Here is a 26,498-nt window from a genome sequence, read left to right on the forward strand (position 1 = left end):
GCTAGCATAAAAATATTTACATATTCAGGTGAAAAATTAGGCTGAGGAGTCTGATGACTTTAGAATAGTCATGAAAATTCTCTTGGTAACAAGCTTCCAAGCTGCATTTGCTTGGAAATACTTTTTTGTAATAAACATATGAACTATATTTTCTTGCTTAATGGACATTCTTGGAGGGGGAAAGGACTCACAAAAGTCCAGCCTGAGAATGTGGAGGAGAAGGCATCTCCCCATGTAGCTCCATCCCCATGACAGTGGATATGGAGAGAGATGATTTACACCTGTGGTTGGTATATATGCATATCTTGCGTAATTTTCCAGTTGTTTGTGGGATTTTTTCAGATATCTTCCTGTTTCTAGTCTAATTCTGTAATGGTCACAGACAGCACTTTGCTTGATGTCATTTCTTTTAAATATACTGAGGTTTGTTTTTTGACCAGAGCATGGGTCAGTCTTGGTAATTATTCCATGTGTATGAATATGTATTCTGTTGTTGGGTGTAATATTCTATCAATGTCAGTTGATCAAGTTGGTTGATATTTTTCAGATCTTCTATATCTCTAAGAATATTTTCTATTTGTTCTACTAACTAAAATAGTAGAATATTGAAGTCTCTAACAGATCTGTCTACTCCTTCTTTCACATATATCATTTTTACCAGTAGTTCATGTATTTTGATTTTTGTAATTAGTGTATATACTGTTAAGGTTGTTATGTTTTTCACTGAAATAATCTCTCATAGCTATGTAATGTTTGTCTTTACCCCTAGAAATATTGCTTGAAGTCTACTTTATCTGATATTAATATACTCTTTCCAGCTTTCTTTTGGTTAGTGTTTACACAGTATATCTTTTTCTACCCTTTTACTTTTTTAAAAGAAGGTTTTTAAATTTTGGAATTATTTTAGATTTCCAGAGAAGTTACAAAAATAGTTACTGTATTCCTATTACTAGTTTTCCTTAAAACTAACATCTTTACATAGCTATGGTATATTTGTCAAAACTGAGAAATTAACGTTGGTACAACACTGTTTACTAAGTGCTAGAATTTGTTTGGATTTCACCAGTTTTTTCACTAATGTTCTTCTTTCCTGTTTCAGGATCCAGCCCAGGACATTGCATTTAGTTGTCATAGCTCCTTAGTCTTCTTTGGCTGTTACATATTCTTAGTCTTTTCCTTGCTTTTCTTGATCTTGATAGTTTTAAAGAGTACTAGTCAGGTATGTTGTAGAATGCCCCTCAACTTGTGTTTGTCTGATGTTTTTCTCATTGTTAGATTGGAGGTATAACCTTTAAGAAAGAGTATCATAGAGGCATAGACATGCCTCTCTCATCCTGTCATTTCAGGGGTACATGACATCAGTATGACTTATCACTGGTGATGTTAATCCTGATCACTTGGGTTAAAGTTGTATCTGCTAGATTCCTCCACTGTTTGAGTGGTGAGAGAGGATCTTTCAGCCTTGCTCCTGATCTTAGGGTGAAAACATACAGTCTCTCATCGTTAGGTAAGATGTTGGCTGTAAGTCTCTAATACCTGTGTGCCCTGTTGTGTCTGACTCTTTGTGATACTGTAGACTGCAGCCTACCAGGCTCCTCTTTCCACGGGATTTTTCAGGCAGAAATGCTGGAGTGGGTTGCCATTTGCTCCTCCAAGGGATCTTCCTGATCCAGGGATTGAACCCACGTCTCTTGCATCTCCTGCTTGGCAGGTAGATTCTTTACCACTGAGCAACCTGGAAAGCCTCTAATAGATATCATTAAGTTAAGGAAGTTTTTTCTATTCCTTCCTAATTTGCTGAGAGTTTTTATCATGAATGGGTATTAAATCTTGTTGAATTTTTTTTCTGAATCTATTGATAATATACATGACTTTTCTTATTGAGTCCTTTAATATGGTGAATTACACTGATCAGCTTTCAAATGATGAACCAGCCTTGCATTCTTGGGGTGAAATCTACTTGGTGAATTTTTCATTTTATGTTTCTGGGCTCTTATTTGCTACAGTGTTTTTGAGGATTTTAACATCTATTTTAATGAGAGATAACTGATTTGCACTTTTCTTATAATATCTTTGCCTAGTTTTTGGTTTTAGAAGAATGCTCATGAAATCACTTGGGAGGTGGTTTTCTATTTTTCTGGAAGAGATTATCTAGAATTGGTATTATTTCTTCCTTAAATATTAGGTAGAATTCACCCATTAAACCATCTGGGCCTGAAATTTTATTTTTGAAAGGTTTTAAACTGAAAATTCTATTTATTTAATAGATATAGGGCTATTGGGCTCATTTATTTCTTCTTGAGTGAGTTTTGATAGTTTTGGATACTTAACTTTGTTTCATCTGCATTATTGAATTTATGGGCATCAAATTATGCTATGCTAATATTCCCTTTTGAGCTTCCCTGGTGATTCAGAGGGTAAAGTGTCTGCCTGCAATGCAGGAGACCTGGGTTCGATCCCTGGGTCAGGAAGATCCGTGGAGAAGGAAATGGCAACTCACTCCAGTACTCTTGCCTGGAAAATCCCGTGGACAGAGAAGCCTGGTAGACTACAGTCCCTGGGATCTGAAAGGACACGACTGAACGACTTCACTTCACCAATGTTCCCTTTTAATGTTTGTGGGCCCAGTAGTGATGTCCTACCTATCTTTAATTCTTGATCTTGCTAATTTGTGTCTTCTTGCTTTTTTTCTTGTTTAACATAGCTAGAGGTTTACCAGGTTTTTTGTTTGTTTGTTTGTTTTTATGGATCTTTTCAAAGAACCAGCTTTTGGTTTCATCATCATTAATATTAATGTTTTCCTGTTTTCAGTGTCATTGATTTTATTCTAATGTTTATTATTTCCTTCACTCTCCTTGTTTTGCAGTTAATTTTCTCTTCTTTCTCTAGTTTCTTAAGGGGCAGCTCAGATGATTGATTTTTAGAATGTTCTTCTACTCTAATGTGTGCATTTTTAATGCTGTAAATTTCCCTTTAGCTGCATCCTACAAATTTTGATATGTTGTATCTTCATTATCATTTAGTTGAAAAAATTTTAATTTATCTCAAGATTTCTTCTTTGACTCATGAAACTCATGAGTCATTTAGAAGTGCATTATTTCATTTCCAAATGTTTGGAGATTTTCTGCATACTTATTTTGTTAGTGATTTCTAATTTAGTTCCATTATGGTTTGAGCATGTACTTGGCCTGACTTCTGTGACCTCTGCTTTCTCCCCATTACAGCTCTGACTTCACTTCTTACTATTCTCTTCTTCACTTGCTGTGTACTGCAACCATCCTTGCTGTTCATTAAACATACCAAGTACACATTACCTCAGCACTTTTGCACTTGCTGTTCCTTCTGCTTTAATGTTTTCTCAGATATCTGCATTGCTAGGTCTATCATTTCCGTCAGATCTTTCCTGATTTGAGTTGCCTACTTATCTCAGATAAGTGGCACCAGCATCAATACTTACTGTCGCAGGTTTAAAAACCCGGGAATATCCCTATTCCTCATCTCTGCTATTTAAGCTGATTAAATCTTTCTTTTACTAAATAGGAACATTCACATGGCTTATTGTAGTTTACTGATAGACACATTAGTGAGAAAAATTTGTTTAGTCAAAATGGTTTTCAAATATTGGATTAGCTAAAACTTCCTGGAGGGTCAAAAATCTCAGCATTTTACTCATTTCTTTTGGTATACAGGTGGGTAAGTAGACGTGGCTTCCTTTTTTTTTTTTTTTCCCTTCAAGAAAAATATTTCTTCATGTTCTAGAATGACATATGTTTTATTGGTTAGCTCTATATGTAAACATGGGCTTACCTGGTGGCTCAGATGGTAGAGATTCTGCCTTCAGTGTGGGAGACCTGGGTTTGATCCCTGGGTTGGGAAGATCCTCCTGGAGGAGGGCTTGGCAACCCACTCCAGTATTCTTGGCTGGAGAATCCCCATGGACAGAGGAGCCTGGCAGGCTACAGTCCATAGGATCACAAAGAGTCTGACATGACTGAAGTGACTCAGCACAGCACATACATATATATAAAATTAGGCTTCCTAGGTGGCACCGTGATAAAGAACTTGCCTGCCAATGCAGGAGACATGGGTTCCCTCTCTGGGTTGGGAACATCCCCTGGAGAAGGAAAGGGCAATCCACTCCAGTATTCTTGCCTGAAAATATCCTGCTATAGTTTGTGGGTTCGCAAAAGAGTCGAACATGACTTAGCGACTCAACAGCAATGTATATTAGTCTCTAGACTAATTTTATGTTTCTTTTTATTTGGCAGTGAAAGCTATGTACAGCAGCTTGAGTTTTTCTTTTAATCCCTGTTGCTAAGAAACAGAGCACAGCCACTAACCAGCTGTGTGACCTTAGGAGCATCATTTAACTCCTTTGAATTCTGTCAGTGAAGTGAGGGAGCTGAACTAGTCATGCTGCTGAGACTCTGTTTCGCTCCATGACTCTGTAAACTTAACTCTGTGCTCACCCTCGTTATCAGCTTTCCTCATGTGGTTAACTGGAGAAGGCAACGGCACCCCACTCCAGTACTCTTGCCTGGAAAATCCCATGGACGGAGGAGCCTGGTAGGCTACAGAGGTGAAGAGTTGGACACGGCTGAGCGACTTCACTTTCACTTTTCACTTGCACGCACTGGAGAAGGAAATGGCAACCCACTCCAGTGTTCTTGCCTGGAGAATCTCAGAGACGGCGAAGCCTGGTGGGCTACCATCTATGGGGTTGCACAGAGTTGGACACGACTGAAGTGGCAGCAGCAGCAGTAGCACATGGTTAGTACATCTATTTCTCTGCTCCTTCAAAAGAAGAAAATATACGTGTGAAATTAAGTTGTTATTAAGGAATCCATGAGTGATCTTAGTTTCGTTGTTTTATTTAAATTAGATTCTTGTTTTTTAGAGGTAGTATCCTGACTGTGGCAATGACTAGCTGGTTAACCTTGAACACTAACTAGCTGGCTAACCTTGTGGTGCTGGTGAAGACTCTTGAGAGTCCCTTGGACAGCAAGATCAAACCAGTCAATCCTAAAGGAAATCAACCCTGAATATTCATTGGAAGAACTGATGCTGAAGCTGAAGCTCCAATACATTGGCTACCTGATGAGAAGAGACTATTCACTGGAAAATATCCTGATGCTGGAAAAGATTGAGGGCAAGAGGAGAAGCAGGCAGCAGAGGATGAGATGGATAGATAGCATCACTGACTCAGTGGGCATGAATTTGAGCAAACTCTGGAAAGATAGCAAAGGACAGGGGAGCCTGGCATTTTGCCAGGCATGCTGCTGTGGGGTCGCAGAGTCAGACATGACTTGGTGACCGAACAACAAACCTTGAACTACTTCCATAGTCTCTGTGGATGCTGGTTTATTCATTGTTGCAGTGTGAGGGATTGAATTAATATGTATAGGCCTTCTTCAGCACCATTCCATTATATCCTATCGTTAACATCATGGAAAAAGATTCACTTTCACACAACTTTTACAGATTGATTTTGGGTTGACCGATGAGCTTTTACATTTTACAGTGATTTGTTTGTATTTCTCCTGATGTGGTGCCCAATTTACAGTAGCATCAGTCAGAGGAGCAGACAGGGTCTATGTATATTGTGTTAGGGACTCTCCTTCTACTAAATCTAGAAGTGTCATATTCTCCGCTTCCAGACTTAGTATCTCTCTGACAGAGTTTCCAAACCGGTGGCTGTAGCTTGGGCTTTTCTCCCTGGCTTTGGGCCAGTATGTCTGCCAGGTGCCACCACCACCACCACCACCACGTCTCTACCAGAATGCCTTGCTGGCTTTTCAGACTCAATGTGCCCAAAACAAAATTCTTTACTTTTTATCTAAATATGCCTGTACTTGTTACTGGAGCCTGACCATCCTTTTAAATTGTGCTGGAGGGGGACCTGGGAATAATTTTATACTCTTCCTTTTTCTCTTAGTCATTAGTTTTATATTAAGTCCTATTGATTTTATTTCTGCAAGAAGGCGTTCCTTCCTTGCCACTCTAATTCAGATACACAGAATCAGAGTGCTTTGTTTTTATTGTTTTCTATTTCCAGAACACAGTGACTGTCAAATACTGAGAGATCAGTAAGCCTTTATGAAATCATTGAATAAATCCCATCAGCCTGGGACCTTGGAACACACTGTTCCTTCCACTCTCTCACTTGTCGCTGATTCCTGCTCATCCTTCAGGGCTTGACTTTTCAGGGAAGGCCTCCTTGACCTCCATACTAAAAGTGTTCTTGATAGTACTGTAGACTGTTCCTTAATGGGTCTTTGCATACTTAGCATGATTTCATTGATTTTTTTTTTTTTTAACCTGTTCTTCTCTGACTATGAAGCTCTAACAGGGCAGGGTTTGTGCCTGTCTGTCTATCACCATGTTCCTGCCAGGGCTCACCTCGGAGTCCAATGTGTAATAAGCACTCAGTTCCATATTTGTTTGTCTGATACTTTCTCTGGCTAGATGTAAAGCATCATTAGATTGTGATCATTAGACTCCAGAATGAGTGCCTGGTCCCCAGCAGCTCTTGAATAAACACTTACTGAATTATTGAACATATCAGCCCACCCATCTTCTATAGGTTAAGTAATCGGGTCTCCTCCCCTCCCTACGATAGCTGTTTATCATCCTTTCTTTCTGCAGATGCCAGAGATTTGGCCTTATTTTCTCCATCTATCTCTTTTTAAAAATAGCTGTCTGTTACTATTCTATTTTTCTCCTGGGTTCTTAGCTTCCTGGATTGGCTGATATGTAAACCCAGTTCTCTTAGCTAGTCCCTTTCCATTGCTATGTTTTATGTCTTTATTTTTTTTTAAAGTATTTTAAAATGGATTTTTTACTACCATCTGTTAATGGAGACATTAAGAAGAATAAAAGGAGATATTACAATGTTTCCAGGAATCTTCCAAGTTTGTAGTGTTATTCTTGAACTCATGTTTCACATACCTTTCAATATTCCTGTTATAGCTCAATATTTAGGGCAGATGTTGGTAATCTTCCCTTTTACTCTTTGCAGAACACTGTAGAACAGTGATTTTCAAAAAGATATTTTTTTACCATGATTCACAAGTAAGGAATACATTTAAAAATTGTGACCTAGTATATACATATATGTGTTTGTGTGGGGGAATTAGTATATATACCTGAAACTAAATTTTAACAATTATTATCCTTCTATGTACATCAAATTAAAAACATATCAAAGTTAACATGCAATATTATCCTGTTAATACTGAAATATAATATGGAAAAAAACCCTGAATAAACAATACATAAACAACAATAAGGAAAAATTTATTAATGCAGCAGGTATGTTTGCTCCTTGATAAGTTCATTCTACCGTAGAACAAGTGAGGAAAATGCTTATCTTGTATACTGTTGTGAGACTTGATGTGGGCTGTGAGGGAGAGAGGAAAGGTTAGAGTAATTCTAAGACATGTCCACGGAGAAGCAGAGGGAAGTTTATACCTCTGTGGTTAAAAAGAGAGAGGGGAGTCATGAGCTCAGGTTTTCATATGTGAAATTGAAGAGCCATTCAAAATGAAATGTTCTCTTTATAAGTTGTGGTACTGCTGTAGTCAGAAGATTGTCTCCTTTTCATAATGTGTGATACTTTCTGCTTACTATGTTGACACGGCTTTGGGATAGTAAAAGATGGATAGTGGAAATTATCAGTAAAAGAATTTATTATAATGTGAATATTGCTAAATAATTTGTGTGCACATTTTTCTCTTGCCAAAAAAAACCAAAACCATGAGTTTGCCCAAGTCCATGTTCATTGGACAGCAAGGAGATCAAACCAGTCCGTCCTAAAGGAAGTCAATCCTGAATATTCATTAGAAGGACTGATGCTGAAGCTCCAATACTATGGCCACCTGATGAGAAAAGCCAACTCATTAGAAAAGATCCAGATGCTGAGAAAGGTTGAAGGCAGGAGGAGAAGGGGACTATAGAGGACGAGATGGTTGGATGGCATCACTGACTCAATGGGCATGAGTTTGAGCAAGCTCTGGGAGATGGTGAAGGACAGGGAAGCCTGGTGCGCTGCAGTCCACAGAGTTGCAAAGAGTTGGACACGACTGAGAGACTGAACAACAGATGTTCATAGCATCAGTGATGCCATCCAGCCACCTCATCCTCTGATGCTGTCTTCTCCTTCTGCCCTCAATCTTTCCCAGCATCTGGGACTTTTCCATTGAGTCGTCTGTTTGCATTGGATGACCAGAATACTGGAGCTTCAGCGTCAGTCCTTCCAGTGAATATTCGGGGCTTATCTTCCTTGAGATTGACTGGTTTGATTTCCTTGCTGTCCAAGGAACTTTCAGGAGGCTTCTCTAGCACCACAGTTTTAAGGCATCAATTCTCTGGCGTTCTGCCTTCTTTATGGTCCAACTCTTACAACAATACGTGACCACTGGGAAGACTATAGCCTTGACTATACCAGCCTTTGTCGGCAGAGTAATGACTGCTTTTCAACACACTGTCTAGGTCTGTCATCACTTTCCTGCCAAGAAGCAACTGTCTTGATTTCATGGCTGCAGTCACCATCCACAGTGATTTGGAGCCCAAGAAGAGGAAATCTGTCACTACTTCCACCTTTCCCCCTTCTGTTTGCCATGCAGTAACGAGGCCAGATTATGATCTTAGTTTTTTTAATATCTAGTCTTAAGCCGGCTCTTTTACTCTCCTCCTTCACCTTCATCAAGAGGCTCTTTAGTGATTATTTAGTGATTAATATCACCAAATAGTTTGTGTGTACATTTTTCTCTTGCAAAATTACCAACTTGAAGACATATTTAGGCTGCCAGTCCACCACTTTAACTGGATGAAACGATGATTATAAGTGGTATAATAGCTCGAGAGTATGGTGGAAGTCTTTCTCTAATCTTCAGTAAGATGACTTTGGGGAAGTCACATTTTTTTTTTCCCTTGGGACTTGGTTTCTTCAACTTTCAAGTAAAAAGGGAACCTTCTTGCACTATTGGTGGGAATGTAAATTGTTATAAATACTATGGAAAACAGTATGCAGGTTCCTTAAAAAACTAACAATCTACTGTATGACCCAGAAATCCCACTGCTGTGCATATACCCCTGAGAAAATCCTAATTCAAAAAGACACCTGCACCCCAATAGTCATTGCAGCATTATTTACAATAGCCAGGAGATAAAAGCAACCTGAATGTCCATTGACAGGTGAAGGAGTATAGAAGATGTGGGACATATATTTAATATACAAAGGAATATTACTCAGTCATGAAAAAGAATGACATTGGGTGATCCATAGTGATGTTTATGAACCTATAATCTGTCATACAGAGTAAAGTCAGTCAGAAAGAGGAAATAAATATTGTATATTAAGGCATATATATGGAAGCTAGAAAAAATGGTATGGATGAACCTGTTTGCAGGGAAAGAACAGAGATGCTGATGGAGAGAATGGACTTGTGGACACAGTGGGGAAAGGAGAGGGTGGGACAAGCCTTGACATATGTGTAAAATAGTGGGAAGCTGCGGTATAGCACTGGGAGCTCAGCTCAGTGCTCTGTGATGACCTCGAGGGTGAGGATGGGAGGGTGGGAGGGAGGCTTGAGGGGGAGGGAACATATGTATACATACAGCTGATTCACAGGTTGCACAGCAGACTACTACAACATTGTAAAAGCAGTTTTACTCCAATAAAAGTAGTAAATAAATATATTGCATAAATATTATCAAGAATAGCATGATAGTATATATAAAGCATCTTGCCTGACACATCGGCCTTCAAATGTCAGTTTTCTTTTGCCTTCCTCTGGTGCTATTAAAAATATAATTCGTTTCTCAGTGATTCTAAACATGATGACTGTAAACAGAGTTGAATGGTTCTCCAACTTTGCAAGCTTTCTAACCTGATGTTTTGAAGATGTAACATTATTAAGGATTCAGTTTTATAGTACAACATGAAAATACACCACATTCGAAAAATTCTTGATGTTGTGGATTGATACTTGGTATTTTCTGCTTTAGATTCTTGAGTCATCTTTGTCTTCAAAAGAAGTTTTGTCTTTCTTGGAAGTTTAATTCTCTAAGCTAATCATGTTTAAAATTTTGTTCTTTTCATTGAGACAAGCTTTAATTATTTTGGATAAAGAAATGAATATCAACTATGTCCAGTTTAGTTTTCTTTGGGAACTCAAAGCATGGCCTGGGTGACATCTGTTTCACTGTTACAAATCCAAACACAGTAGTAGCTGCTTATATGCTGTATTTGGGGTTTTGAAATGAGAACTGCAGTGATCCTAGTCTAGATAGCAGGCTCTATACCTACAAATCATTTAGGATCCTACACATAGTCAAACAGCAGAGTTACAGTTCTTAGGTTAATTTCTCCAGGAGACTGTGTTATGTGCTCACCTTTGGATAGCATCTGCTCCCTCCCCCTCTTCGTTTTCCCATTGATTTAGGAAACCATTTCCATTTGGTAAACAGTGCAGGTTGTCTAGCTCATTCTTGCTGTATGATTAGAATTTTTAGCATGTGAGTCCGTCTTCTTGTTTAGATTTTGAGCTCTCACAAGGTTGAAACAAGGAATAAGAATAGAGAAAGACAGGATTGTCAGTATCTAGATCTGTTGCAACATGCAGCTTATTCTTTGTGGGCAAGGGCATGGGTTTCATGAACTAGCACAGACAAGCCTCATTTTTGGAAACTCAAGATAATGTTTCTGAAAGTGCTTTAGACAAATATGATATACTACGAATTTCTGGTCCTTTTCTTGATCTCCCACAAATTGGTTATCATTTTGTTTGCCTCTCACATCATTGAGGACTGGCTTTTTTTTTTTTTTTTGAAATTGTAGGTTTTTTAAAAGTACCATTATTATGCAGTTTTATCTTTTAGTGCTACATAGCTTGTGAGCAGGAGAGGGATAGAAAAAAACAGATGGATGAGTTTGGTATTAACTGAGTGCACAGATTGGAAGAGAGGCAGTGTGTGTGATGATCAGTGCATTGCTTTTGGAGTTGTACAGTCTGGGTAATGTTGGGCAAGTACTTTCATCATTCTAAGCCCTGATTTCCTCATCTCTGGAATGGAGCTAGTGAAAGGGAAAGTGAAAGTTGCTCAGTCATGTCTGACTCTTTGCGACCCCATGGACTATACAGTCCATGGAATTCTCCAGGCCAGAATACTAGAGTGGGTAGCCGTTCCTGTCTCCAGGCCATCTTCCCAACCCAGGGATCGAACCCAGGTATCCCGCATTGCAGGTGGATTCTTTACCAGCTGAGCCACCAGGGAAGCCCAAGAATACTGGAGTGGGTAGCCTATCTCTTCGCCAGTGGATCTTCCCAACCCAGGAATCAAACTGGAGTCTCCTGCATTGCAGGCGGATTCTTCACCAGCTGAGCTATGAGGGAAGCCCTCATACTTCTAATAATACGTCTCAAGGAAGGTGTTTATTAAATGCCTAGTATATAGTATATTAGATACTATTTTTATTGTTGTAATTAGGAGAAGAATTGAATAAGTAAGTTTATTGGTGAGAGTGTAATTGAAGTAATAGGGAGGATTAGGCTGCCAAGGAAGAAAGTGACACTAGGAGGAATATTAGAAACTGGAGAATAAGTAGGAAGTGAAGGGATTAGAAATGAGGGTAAAAGACGGATTTAGTAATAGAAAAATAGATAAGAGGTTATGGGCAGCAAAGGAGATCACGGAATTTGAGATTCTAGAGATGGAGCATTTCTGGGTAATGTGATCCAGCCTTTGACAACGGCTGCTGATGTGGAGACAAATTCACTTTAAATCAGCAGGTATTTTTGGAGCCCTTACTGTGTGCTATACACTGTGCTAAGCATTGGGGAATGTAAAATTTGAGCCAGATCTCATTGTATTAGGGGGGCCAAAACTAGCTGTTCCTCATTCAGCTGAATGAAGTTGCCCATGACAGTGGCAGGACTGGGATGACAATGAAGACTGAGAAACCTTCTATTTTACCGAAAAGTGCTTGAGTGGATTGACTCATTTTTCACTGGTTTAACATATTACTATAAAAGGCTCTCTGAAATAGGTGCATTCCCTCAATGGGAATAAAATAATTAGTAGCATTAATTTAAAAGGCAGCTGTCCTAAATTTATTTATTTCACTAGGTCTTTTTTCCCCCTCCCTATCTTTTCTTTTTAGCCACTAGTGTACAGCTTAGATGATTGACCCAGTTCTTTTTAGTTTTAGAGGAGTGGTTTGCAGGGTGAGTGGGATTGTGTCCTCTTGTTTCTGAGTAGATATCCTAGAAAAGGAACATGCCCCAAAGAATAACACAGTTAGGACAGAAAAGAGGAGCTCATGTTGTAGCCAGGAGGATTGTTCCCTGTGCCTTTCAGTTGGAAGTTGTAGGCTTTGAAGTATAGGAAGCTTATTTTGTAAAAAAAAAAAAAAAAAAAAAAAAAAAAATCTAGTACTGATCAGCATTTATTTTAAAATTACATATCCCATACCACATAGCAATAAACTGAATTTTATATTGTTAACTTAAACTTATGCTGATTATTTCTGGGTTCCTTCCATCTGGTGATGGTAGCATGCATGCATACTTAGTCATGTCTGACTCCTTGCGACCCCATGGACTGTAGCTTGCCCGGCCCTTCTGTCCGTGGAATTCCCAGCGAGAATACTGGAGTGCATTGCCATTTTCTCCTCCAGGGGATCTTCCCCACCCAGGGGTCGAACCGGTATCTCCTGCATTGGCAGGCAGATACTTTACCACCTATCCGTCTGGAAATCCTGATGGTAGCATAGATCCATATGTGTTTGATAGAGATTATAATTTAAGTGTACTTTTTATATTTTTTCATGTTCTATTTATAGTAAGCAATGTCACCTACAGGTTATTATGTGCTTTTCTGGTATAGCTGTCAAAGTTGAATGACAATCTGTATGTTCCTTCTGTTACTAAGTAACATACTCATTTTCTTGGAAGCCCAAAGGATATTTTAAAAGTTCTGTAACACCTTTCAGTGTTGGTTATGCTGGTTTGATTTTCTCAGGTATACGGTGTGCTCTTTTGAATCTTTTTTTCAAAAAAATTTTTTTTTTGGATCCTTTGCTTGCTTTGCTTCTTTAGGGACTCCTATTAAAAGTATGTTGGATCTCTTATATGTTGAGTTGGCCAAAAAGTTCGTTTGGATATTCCATATGCTATTATGGAAAAACCAGACTGAACCCAATATATGACTTTCTCTCAAGTCTTTTAAATATTTTTTAATTAAAAAATTTTATTCTTTTTTAAAAAAGTAATTTATGTATTTCCAACAAATTTGGGAAACTCAGCAGTGGCCACAGGACTGGAAAAGGTCAGTTTTCATTCCAGTCCCAAAGAAAGGCAATGCCAAAGAATGTTCAAACTACGACACGATTACACTCAGCTCACATGCTAGTAAAGTAATGCTCAAAATTCTCCAAGCCAGGATTCAACAGTTCCTAAACCATGAACTTCCAGATGTTTGAGCTGGATTTAGAAAAGGCAGAGGAACCAGAGATCAAGTTGCCAGCATCTGTTGGATCATAGAAAAAGCAAGAGAGTTCCAGAAAAACATCTACTTCTGCTTTATTGACTACACTAAAGCCTTTGACTGTGTGAATCACAATGATCTGTGGAAAATTCTCTAAGAGATGGGAATACCAGACCATCTTTCCTGCCTGCTGGGAAATCTGTATGCAGGTGAAGAAGCAACAGTTAGAACCAGACATGGAACTACAGACTGGTTCCAAATTGGCATAGGAGTACATCAAGGCTATATATTGTCATCCTGCTTATTTAACTTATATGTAGAGTATATCATGTGAAATGCCGGGCTGGAATCAAGATTGCCGGGAGAAATATCAATTACCTCAGATATGCAGATGACACCACCCTTATGGCAGAAAATGAAGAAGAACTGAAGAGCCTTTTGAAGAAAGTGAAAGAGGAGAGTGAAAAAGCTGGCTTAAAACTCAACATTCAAAAAATGAAGATCATAGCATCCAATCCCATCACTTCATGGCAGATAGATGAGGAAGCAATGGAAACAGTGAAAGACTTTATTTTCCTGGTCTCCCAATCTTTGCAGATGGTGACTGCAGCCATGAAATTAAAAGATGCTTGCTCTTTGGAAGAAAAGCTATGACCAACCTAGACAGCACATTAAAAAACAGAGACATTACTTTACTAACAAAGGTCCATCTAGTCAAAGCTATGGTTTTTCCTGTAGTCATGTATGGATGTGAGAGTGGACTATAAAGAAAGCTGAGCGCCAAAGAATTGATGCTTTTGAACTTGGTGTTGGAGAATACTCTTGAGAGTCTCTTGGACAGCAAGGAGATTCAACCAGTCAATCCTAAAGGAAATCAGTCCTGAATATTCATTGGAAGGACTGATGCTGAAGCTGAAACTCCAATACTTTGGCCACCTGATGCGAAGAACTGATTCACTGGAAAAGACCCTGGTGCTGGGAAAGACTGAAGGCAAGAGGAGAAGGGGATGACAAAGGATGAGATGGTTGGATGGCATCACTGACTCGATGGACATGGTAAGCTCCGGGGGTTGATGATGCACAGGGAAGCCTGGCGTGCTGCAGTCCATGGGGTTGAAAGAGTTGGACTGAGCCTCTGAACTGAACTGATCAGTAGTGTATGTGAGTCATCCCAATCTCCCAATTCCTCCTACTGTTTATGATTTTTCTTTTCTAGTGTATGGAAATACAGTTGACTTGTATATTGACCTTGTATCCTGCCACACTTTTAGACTCGTTATTAGTTCTACTAGCTATTTTGTACATTACAGTTTCACCTCTTCCTTTCCAATCTGTAAGCTGTTTCTTTTTATTGCCTATTGTGCTGACTCAAACCTTTAACACAATGTTGAATTTTAGAAGCAGTCAATTTGAACATTCTTACCTTGTTCATGATTAGTGAGAAAACATTCATTCTTACATGGTTAAGTATGATGTTAGCCATAAGTTTTTCACTGATGCCCTTAATTGGGTTAAAGAAGTTCCCTTCTATTTCTAATTTGTTGGTCATTTTTTTCTTAATTGTAGTATAGTTGCTTTACAATGTTGTGTTAATTTCTGCTGTAAACAAAGTGAATCACTTATACACTCATATATATCCACTTTTTTTAGATTTCCTTCCTGTTTAGGTCACCACAGATCATTGAGTTCCCTGTGTTATACAGTAGGTTCTGATCAGATATCTGTTTTATACATGGTAGTATATGTATGTCAATCCAAATCTCCAAATTCATCCCACCCATGATAGTTTTAAATCACGAATGAATGTTGGATTTGTTAGATTTCTGCATCTGTTGAGGTGTTCATATGTGTTTTTAAAAAAACATTGTCACATTGATCTTTAAAAAATTTGCTTTTAATTTTGAGATAATTATAGATTCAGAGACAGTTGTAAGAGATAATAGGAGAGGGCGAGGGTGGGATGATTTGGGAGAATGACATTGAAACATGTATAATATCATATATGAAACGAATAGCCAGTCCAGTTTCGATGCATGATACTGGATGCTTGGGGCTGGTGCGCTGAGACGACCCAGAGTGATGGTATGGGGAGGGAAAAGGGAGGGGGGTTCAGGAAGGGGAACATGTGTATACTTGTGGCGGATTCATGTTGATGTATGGCAAAACCAATACAATACTGTAATTAACCTCCAATTAAAATAAATAAATTTACATTAAAAAATAAAAACAAACAAAAAAAAGAAATAATAGAGTTAGCCAGGTCTGCTTCATCCACATGGCTGTTCCCTTGTTCTTTGTACATCCTCTGCCCGAGCAGTCCCTGCTTCACTTACACCCTGCCTCGTGACTGTGCTTCCGCCTGCTGCAGCCAGTGACTGTTCTAATCCTTAAGCCAAAATGGCTCCACGCCCTAGTTTTATTCAAGGGAGACATCTGCCCTTGTGATGGTGGTTAACTGAGGGGCTGTGAGGGAAGTGCCCCAGCTGCTGTTTTCCCTGGTAACTGAGGAGCCAGCCTGATGTCAGTTCCCCCTCTTACTGGTAGCCTCTTTCCGGGAAAAAGCAAAGATTGCTACCATGCCCTGCCTGCCATCTGCTGTAAATGGTGGACTATTGCTCCAGGACCCTTTGTTTCAGCTGTGAAAGATTCCCTATCCAGTAAATCGCTGATGTCTCTGTCCCTGTCTCTGGTCTCTTCTGTCTTGAGGCTGGGCAACTTCAAGGTTTGTTGGCCTGTGGGGTGCCACCCAACACTTCTGTGTTAATATTTGAAAAACTGTAGTATGGTACACAACCAGAATATTGACATCAATATAATCAAGACAGGTAGGCTTTCTACCACCCAGAATCCCACATGTTACTCTGTAGTAGCCACGTCTTTTTCCTCCTGCCCCCGCCCCAAACTCTGGGAATCACCTAAGCTTTTCTCCATTTGTATAATTTTGCTGTTTCAAGAATGTTATATAAATGGAATTATACAGTGTGTAACCTTCTGGGGTTGACTAGTGTTTCATTTGCACACTTCTCCGGAGATTCATCAGGTTGTTGCATCTGTCAGCACTTTTTGTTTCTTTTTATTTCTGGGTAGCATTGTGTAGGTATGGATGGACTACAGTGGGTCTAACCATTCACTCATTTAAGGATATATAGGTTGTTGACATTTTTTTGGTTCAAATGGAGCCACTCAAAACATTCATCCACAGGCTTTTGTGTGAACCTAAGTTTTCGTTTCTTTGGGATAAATGCTGAAGGGTACAGTTGCTGATTGCATGTTTTATCTTCTAAGAACCTGCCAATTTTTTTCTAGAGTGGCTGTATCAGTTTGTGTTTCTACCATCAATGAATGAGTGATTTAGTGTAGTGATACTTCATTGTGGGTTTACTTTACCTAATAGTTAACAATATTGAACTTTTTCATGTGCTTATTTACAGTCTGTATATCATCTTCATTAAAAAGCCTCATTCTTTTTGCCCGTTGTCTAACTGGATTGTGCGCTTTTTTTTTTTTTAATGTTGAGTTTGAGAGTTCTTTTTATATTCTAGATATTACTCTTTTGTCAGGCATGTAGTTTACAAATATTTCTCCTCCTCTATAGCATGTCTTTTAACTCTTAACAAAGTCTTTCACAGCACAAAAGTTTTTAATTGCAATAAAAGTCCAATTTGTCAATTTTTCCTTTTATAGATCCTGCTTTCAATGTCAAATTTAAGAGCTCTTTGCCTAATTCTAGATTTAGAGGATTTTCTCGTGGGTTTTTAAAAAGTTCTTATAGTTTTACATTTTATAGATTCATTTTACTGTGAGACTTAGGTCAAGGCATTTTGGTTTTATTTTTATTAGAGGTTTTGGGTTTTTTGTTTTGTTTTGTTTTCTGGCTTACGGGTGTCTTCTTGCCCCTCTAGCATGATTAGTTGAAAAGGCTGTCTTTCTTTCCTTCACTGAATTACCTTTGCACCTTTGTCAAAAATCAGCTATGCATGTTTGTGGAGTGTGTATATATGTGGAGGTTGTTTTCTGGGTTTTCTCTTCTGTTTCATTGATTTATGTGTCTATTCCCCTGCCAATACCATGCTGTCTTGGTTACTGTAGCAATATAACAAGTCTTAAAATTGAATAGACAGACTCTTCCCACATTATTCTTTTTCAAAATTGTTTTAGCTATTCTAGTTTTGTTGCCTTTCCATATACATTTTAGAAAAATATTGTGTACCTCCCAAAAATCTTGTTGAGATTTTGATGGTAACTGTATTAACCCTATACACCAATTTGGGAGAATTGACATCTTTATTATGCTGAATTTCTCAATCTATGAACATAGATTGTTTTTCTAATTACTTAGGTCTGCTTTGATTTTTTTAACATTGTGTTTTCAGCATACGAGTCCTGTAATTTTGTTAGTGTTTCATTTTTGAGGGATTGTAAATGGTATTTTGTTTGTAATTTCAATGTTCATGTGTTGAATTTTGTCAAATATTCCCTCTGCATTGATACTTTTGATATTTTTCTCCTTTAACCTGTTAATATGATAGATTACACTGATTTTGAATATTGAACTAGCCTTGCATTCTTGCAGTAAATCCCATTTGATCATGGTGTATAACTCTTCTTTTAGTGTATTACTGTGTTTTAGTTTTTATTTTTTTGTGTGTGTGTGTTTTATTTTTTAATACTCTGTTAAGGATTTTTGCATCTATATTCATGAGGGATATTGTTCTCTCTGTGCGGGTATTTTAATTTTTCTAGGTTTTGTTATCAGTATAGTAAGAGCTTCTTAAAGTGCTTTCAGAAGGTGTTCTTTTCCCTTCTATTTTCTGGAAGAGAATGTGTAGAATGGTATTAACTCTTTGTTAACTGTTTGGTAGAATTCTCTAGTGAAACAATCTGAACCTTGAGATTTTTTCCAGGAGTTTTATTTTATTTATTTATTTTTTAATTTAATTTAATTTTATTTTTTTATTTTTTTATTTTTTTAATTTTAAAATCTTTAATTCTTACATGCGTTCCCAAAATATGAATTCAATTTCCTTAATAGTTGTAGAACTATTCAAATAATGTTTTTTGTATAGGATAAGTTGTGGCAGTTTGAGTTTTTTGAGGAATTTGTCTATTTTGTCTAAGTTTTCAGTTTTATGTGTGTAGAATCACTTATCGCATTCTCATATTATCCTTTTTGATATGTATGGGGACTATGGCAATATCTCCTGTTTTAATTGTGACATTGGTAATTTGTGTCTTCTCTCATTTTTACTTTGTCAGTCTTGCTAAAAGTTAATCAGTGTTATTGATCCTTTAAAAGAACCAAGTCTTTGTTTCATTTATTTTTTCTATTGTTTTCTGTTTTTATTCCTTTGCTTGCATTGTGACTGTTCTCAAGATGAAACATTAGATTACTAATTTGAGATTTTTGCCTTTTTTCCTCTTTCCTTTCATAAATGTATAAATTTATTATTATAAATATAATAATTTTATATTTTGTATTTCATTTTCACTCAATTCAGTGTATTTTTAAAAATTGTCCTCTTTGACGCAATTATGTAGAAGTGTGTTGTTTCATTTCCAAAAATTCAGAGAGCTTTCTGTTATCTTTTTATTATTGATTTCTAGTTTGATTCTGTGTGGTCAGAGAGAACTCCTTGTATGAGTTCATTTTTTAAAAGGACTGTTTTATGGCCCAGGATGTGGTTTTCCATGGTGTATGTTCTTTGAGCACTTGAAAAGAATGTGTATTCTACTGTTGTTGGATAGAGAGTGTTCTATAAAAGTTAATTAGATCTTGTTGGTTGTTGTTGAATTCTATGTCCTTGATGATTTTCTGTTTAGTTCCATCAGTTGTTGGGAGAGGAATATGAAAGTCTCTATCTAGCTGTGTATTTGTCTAGACAACTCTCTTTTCAGTACTGTACCTTTTGTTTCAAATTACTTTGCAATTATATTTGATGTATGCACATTTAGAATTGCTAAGTCTTCTTGGTAGATTTCCTCTTTTATCATTTTATCTTCAATGTCCCTGTCTATCTCTGGTGATTTTCTTTACAAGGGTGTTGACTTTATTTGACCTTAATTTGGCCACCACTGCTTTACTTTGGTTTATATTTCTGTGTTATATCATTTTCTGTTCTTTACTTTCAACTTGCTGATATTGTTATATTTGAAATTAGTTTCTTATGGCTGCATTTAGTTGAGTCAGGTCCTTTAATCCACTCTGCCAGTCCCTGTCTTTTAATTGGTATAGTTAGATCATTTACCTTTAATGTAACTATTTATTTAGGGTCTTAAATCTATCATTAATTTTTTTCCTGCTTTAATTTCCATGAAATATTTTGCCTTCCTATCTATGAGGTATTAGTGATCATATATTTTCCTAACTGCAAAGTAAGTAAGTAAATAAAATTTACTGAATGTTCATATTAAATGTTCATGACATCAGTTCATGCAATGAGTTATCCTTTTAAGAGACTTTTGCCAAACCTCTACTTTGGCCCAGGCATTGTCAGATGAAGCATTCCTTTTTCAGGTATTTCTCTCCTCTTTTAGTTCTTTAGTGGTCTATTTGTTTCTTGTGGTGTTGTAGTAAATCATCACAAACTGGATGGCTTGAAACAACAAAAATGTATTCTCTCACAGTTCTGGAGGCTAAAGGTAGCAAGTACTTTTTTAGCAACTGCTGCTGCTGCTGCTAAGTCGCTTCATTAGCAACTAGTAGTTGCTAAAAAAGCAACTGAGTCTGAAATCAGTAGCCACTGAGTCAAAATCAAGGTGTCAGCGGGGCCCTGGGGAAGAATCTGTTACTTGTCTATTCCAGCTTCTGGTGGCTGTCAGCACTCTCTGGCTTGTGGCAACATCACTCCAGTCTCTGCTCTCTGGTCAGATTGCCTCCTATTCTGTCTTCTCTGAATGTCTCTTTTAAGGACACTTGTTATTTGGTTCATAGTCTACTGGATAATCCATGACCAGCTCTTTATCTCAAGATCCCTTTTCAAATTAAGATAACATTCACAGTTTCCAGGATTATGGTGTAGATATATTTTATTGGGGGGGGGGGGACACTATTCAACCTGGGCTTCCCAGGTGGCTCAGTGGTAAATAAAACCTACCAGTTCAAGGCTGTACATTGTCACCCTGCTTATTTAACTTCTATGCAGAGTACATCATGAGAAAAGCTGGGCTAGACGAAGCACAAGCTGGGATCAAGATTGCCAGGAGAAATATCAATAACCTCAGATATGCAGATGACACCACCCTTATAGCAGAAAGTGAAGAGAAACTAAAAAGCCTCTTGATGAAAGTGAAAGTGGAGAGTGAAAAAGTTGGCTTAAAGCTCAACATTCAGAAAACGAAGATCATGGCATCTGGTCCCATTACTTCATGGCAAATAGATGGGGAAACAGTGGCTGACTTTATTTTTCTGGGCTCCAAAATCACTGCATATGCTGATTGCAGCCATGAAATTAAAAGATGCTTACTCATTGGACTCCAGGAGTTGGTGATGGATAGGGAGGCCTGGCATGCTGTGGTTCATGGGGTCGCAAAGAGTTGGACACGACTGAACGACTGAATTGAACTGAACTGAACTACTCATTGGAAGGAAAGTTATGACCAACCTAGATAGCATATTAAAAAGCAGAGACATTACTTTGTCAACAAAGGTCCATATAGTCAAGGCTATGGTTTTTCTAGTAGTCATGTATGGATGTGAGAGTTGGACTATAAAGAAAGCTGAGCACAGAATAATTGATGCTTTTGAACTGTGGTGTTGGAGAAGACTCGAGAGTCCCTTGGCCTGCAAGGAGCTCCAACCAGTCCATCGTAAAGATCAGTCCTGGGTGTTCATTGGAAGGACTGATGTTGAAGCTGAAGCTCTAATACTTTGGCCACCTGATGCGAAGAACGGACTCATTTGAAAAGACCCTGATGCTGGGCAAGATTGAGGGCAGGAGGAGAAGTGGATGACAGAAGATGAGATGGTTGGTTAGCATCACTGATTCAATGGACATGAGTTTGGGTAAACTCCAGGAGTTGAAGATGGACAGGGAAGCCTGGTGTGCTGCGGTTCTTGGAGTCGCAAAGAGTCGGACACGACTGAGCAACTGGACTGAACTGAATCAGTTCAGGATACACAGGAGACAAGATTTTGATCCTTGGGTTGGGAATATCTCCTGGAGTAGGAAATGGCAACCCACCCCAGTATTCTTGGCTGGGAAATCCCATGGACTGAAGAGCCTGACAGGCTACAGTCCGTGGGGTTGCAAAGAGTCAGACATGACTGAGTGACTGGGCACACACACATATGCACCATTCAGCCAGCTGCAAGTAGTGCTTTTATATGCAGTTTTATTTTCCCTTTTTTGATCTTCTCCTCACCTTGGCATGGCTCTCCTTTTTCTCTCCCTTCTCTTTCCTTCTTGAATTTTGTCTCTTAAAGTATTCACTTAGAGAGTGATGAGAATAGTGGAAAGATTGTACTGACCTATATTTTGCAGCCTACCATACTGCAGCAGTGGCTCAGTGGAAAAGCATATGCCTGCAATGCATGAGACATCGGAGACGCGTGTTCGATCCCTAGATTGGGAAGATCCCCTGGAGGAGGAAATAGCAACCCACTCCAGTATTCTTGCCTGAAAAATCCTATAGACAGAGGAGCCTGGCAGGCTACAGTCTCTGGAGTCGCAAAGAGTCAGACACGACTGAGCAAGTGAACAGAGATACTGCAGGAGGGAAAAGACTTGTTCTTCAGAGCAGTGCAGCTTCATTTAGTCAGAATATGCTGCTTATTAGCAGAATTTACAAAGCACTGAAGCAAATAAAATAATACTTGAAAACACTCTTTAAAAAAGCCATATTAAGGTCTTTTTTTCAGCTGTGCCACAGGATATATGAGATCTTAGTTCCCCAACCAGGGACTGAGCTCATGACCTCTGCAGTTGAAGCATGGAGTCTTAACCTTTGGACCACCAGGGAAGTTCCCTTGTTAAGGCCTTATATACGTGTACTAACAAATAATTCCATTTGGAGAGTTAACTGAAATCATTTTTACTTAAATAAATATTATGGCATCAGTAATTAATATTCAAATTAGTATCAGTTAAGGATAGGTGGAATTTCTTTCTGAGGTGACACCACATTTAATGACATTTAATGACATTTAATGTTATAGCTATGTTTCAAGTTACTTGCACAACTTATGTTGCTTAGCTTGTGTTTTAAAAACAAGTAAGTTTTTGCATGAGAATGGTTCCTGAGAAGAATTTTAGGCCGCTAGAGTATTACAGATTGTTTTGTTAACACCTCAGTGACCTAATGAATGCTGTATCAAAAAGGTACCATATAACTATACCCTACTGACTTTTAAGAATATAGAGTATATATATTATTAAGTTTCTGGCAACTCGGAGTCAGTGGAATGCAACAGATAGTTTCATTGTACTAGAAGAAAGTTGTATGATTCTGCTATAGCTAATTTTGTTGCTGTCCCTGCTGTTGTTATGATTATTAGTATTTTACCGTAATGAAATTTATCAAATCTATTTTTATAAAGTATAGCAAACTGGCAGGTCATAGGAGAAAATGAGGTTGAATTTTAAAGTAAGTATTTAATAATGGTCTCAGTATTTTTTCAGTAAGACATGTATAGATAATCATGTTTTAGCATAAACATAATTAATATCTCCATGTATTTGTTGAAAGATTTACCTAATGAAATTTCAGCTCTGGCTTAATTTTTATATCTAATTGATGCATTTAAAGTTTAAAATTGTCAGAAGGTTGGTGTTCATTATTAAAAGCAGTTGTTTTCAAGTTAATCCCTGCTTTTTACAATGTAAATTATAATCACAAATTTATAGTTACAAATCTTAAATTTGTGTTTTCTTTGTAAGTGCTGGTCAGGATATCCAGGGAACAAGCGTGATTGCGAATCTTCCATTTCTGATGCGACAGAACCCTGCTGAGACACTTCGGAGAGTCTTGCCAAAAGTTAGAGTAAGTTGCTGTGAAATAAGATTTGAATTCATCATGTCTTCCCAGTAGTACGTTGTCATTGCCAGGAGAAAAGTTCAGAGCTTTGGATGGCTGATCTTTTGTACCTAACCATTGAGTGGAGGAAGTATTATAAATACTTTCAATTATTTTGAAAATATTTAGAGAACTTAGCTGGTGGAAATGGAGAAATCTAGATCTTAAAACTACAAAGTTTTCTCTAATCATTTTCCCAGTAGAAACATTATGTTTTCAGTAGCTCAAAAAAAAAATCTTAGTCTTATAAAACCATAGCAATTTTTTTGGTATTCTGTTGACATAAACATATTATTAATAATATTTCTAGAACATTGATAATACAGTTTAACCAATAGTCTTAATAGTCACCTTTTGGTGACTGCTCAAGAATCATCAAATAAAGATTGGATTATGGCCACTGTATTTTTAGTTTTATGTTTAATTGCTTTTTAAATTCCTTCAGATTAGTTTTTCTGCTACTAATAAAATGTTTGATCTACTAGAACTTTCTTTTCTTTATTTAATATTAATTATTAATATACAATACTAAATATCTGATACATGCAATATTATTTATTTGTACCATATGCAAAGTGTTCTGTAATAGAACTTGAATGAACACAACAGATAATGCCTTTTGGGTCCTCAGGGAGCTTACCTACTAATGAGGTCAAGGAGGTTACATAGTACAGGGGATTCTGTTTGCAAATAGTGAGTTTTATAGACTTGGCTTTAGCTTTCTGTTTGGATTAACTTAAAAAAAATTTTTTTTAAATTAATTTGTATGTGTTTAAAATACTATTTTTATGTGCCCTTGGGTTTTATTTTTAGGTATATACAGCATGCTTCCAGTGATGAAGATCAGGGCTATAACATGTTATTTTTATAAGATGCCCAGATTTCTATGCAGGCAGTATGAATGTATTTTATGTGTGTGTATATATATATATATATATATATATATATATATAAACTTATTATAAAGGTGAATGGAGAAATTGCTTTTTTAGTAGTACATGTGATTCAAAAGCAAAGGAAGCTGTTTCATGTCTGTTTTTCTCAGCTCATTCTATAATTTCAGTGGAATGAAGTCTACACAGTCTAGGTTTAATTTCTCATTCAACTGAAGTGATATTAACTGACCTAAGCTTGTTAGTATGTCGCCTAGGAGTACCACTTAAACACTTGTAGAAGGGAACAGGTGTAGATCCTCTTGACTAAGGAGTTATTATGCATAAGCAAATTAGATTTATAGCTCAAAATATTGAGCACACTGTACACTCTGCGTTGAGCAGGCTGAATCTGGGCCAAGAGAGCATGCTGCAAGTTATAAGTTTCATAAAGCAAGAATGAAAGGTGAAGGATAGACAGTGGTGAGCTTTAGAGGTCTCTGAATTATTTTGAAAAAAAGTGTTTACCAAAGAGTTCACACTGAAGTTAATTAAATACTAATGTCTAAAAAAAAAATTTAATTTCATGGAAATGTATACAGAATATTATATAAAGTGTATTTATACAAAGAGTCAAATGTTTCTGCTGAAACTATATAACTGAATTATAGAGGATAAGATTTTAGTAACCTTTTAAAGATATTAAGTTTAATTCATAATATAGAAGATTAACTGAATAAATGCATATAAGGAAAATATAAAATAATGACTATATTATACTGAGAAAATCTTTATTGCTGAATGATTTCATTCATTTCTTTAATCAACAAGCAGCCATTTATTTAGGATGCTCATCTATCTTACCCTTTACTATAAAATATAGAAAATAGTCCCTCATTAGATTCTGTATCAGGAAGACATAGAAACTATGGAAAACAATGAAAGAACAAGCAAAGGGGATTATTTAATGTGTGGTTCTGACTTTATGTAAAAATGCTGATGAATTAAGCAAATGGGAAAGACTTTTTAATGGGGGCAATAATACTGACTTTAATAGAGGGTTTAATGTAAAATGTAGGCAGCTGAACATTTAAGCAACTGCACCTCAAATAATAAAACCTATGTTTATGAGCAAATCATTTAAAATCATAATGTTCAGATATTAAGATTTATTGGTACTCATAACACCTTTAATTCTGCCTTGCTTCTGTGAGTGGTGACTTCCAGGTGATACAAGTATGACAAAAGTCACACAGAGCTGCTTTATTCACTTTTGCATGGCCATACTCCCTTAGCTAATTTTATAAAAAGGCAATCTTGTGTCTCAAAGTGAGCATTTAGTAATAATGGCTTCGTAAATATTTACTGAGTACCTCCCACTGTTCTAAGCTCTGAGAAGACAGAGGTGAACAAAACAAGAACTTACCCTCAAGGAAGTTTTTTTAGGGGCCAGGAAACAGACATTAAACAAGTGGGTGAGCGTGAAGAACAGAGTAAAGTCCAGGGCGGGGGATGGGGGAGGTGGGGGAGTTGGAGGGGTAGGAAGTAGGGGAGGGGAAGTTGTTGGGGGGAAGCGGGGGAGTCGGGAGTGAGAGGGCACCAACTGAGCATTGGGAGACCAAAGAAGCATCTCTGAGGAACTGAAAGCTGAAGGGATGGGATAGGAGGAACAGCCATTTGAGGAGATGAGAACAAGCCCTCCAGGCAGAGAGAGCAGAAGGAGTTGGGGGAATTCAAAAAGGTCGAGGGGAGGGAGTTGGGTGCGCCCGCCCCGCGGTGGGGCCGTGTGCCGCTCGTGGGTAAGGGTAGGTCATGACTTGAAGAGGTTAGAGAGATGGTCAGTGACAGAGAGTGCAGGAGTCATTCTTTCTTCGAACAGTGGAAGGCCTTGAAGACTTGAAGCTGGGCAGGACTTTGAGAAGGATTTATCCCGTTGATATTTTGCAGTGATCATTTTGCTAATTGTGTGGAGAGTAGATTGGAGTGGGAGGAAGTTGCAGCTCTAGTCCTTGTAATATGTGAAGCTGGCTTGGAGCAGGAGAGCGAATTAGGATGACAGAGAATGGTGGATATGTCTGAGATGTATTTACTGAGATAGAATGAACTTAATGACAGACCCGATGTGGG

At 37.7% G+C, this 26,498-nt stretch overlaps 1 protein-coding gene across 4 annotated transcripts in view; it reads left to right on the plus strand.

Moving 5' to 3' along the window:
- Positions 1 to 26,498, plus strand: part of PPP4R4 (protein phosphatase 4 regulatory subunit 4) — a 103,869-nt gene that overhangs the window by 15,743 nt on the left and 61,628 nt on the right. For 2 of the 4 annotated variants that reach the window (XM_018066380.1, XM_018066381.1), the window contains exon 3: positions 23,364 to 23,466. The exons of 1 other annotated variant lie outside the window; for it this stretch is intronic. In XM_018066380.1, coding sequence (XP_017921869.1) covers positions 23,364 to 23,466 — 103 coding nt within the window. Of the gene's footprint in view, positions 1 to 23,361; positions 23,467 to 26,498 lie in introns of those variants that run through there. One more of the 4 variants, XM_018066383.1, reaches the window with a different exon arrangement.

This window comes from Capra hircus, chromosome 21, assembly GCF_001704415.2.
Source record: "Capra hircus breed San Clemente chromosome 21, ASM170441v1, whole genome shotgun sequence".
NCBI classification, from domain to species: Eukaryota; Metazoa; Chordata; class Mammalia; order Artiodactyla; family Bovidae; genus Capra; species Capra hircus.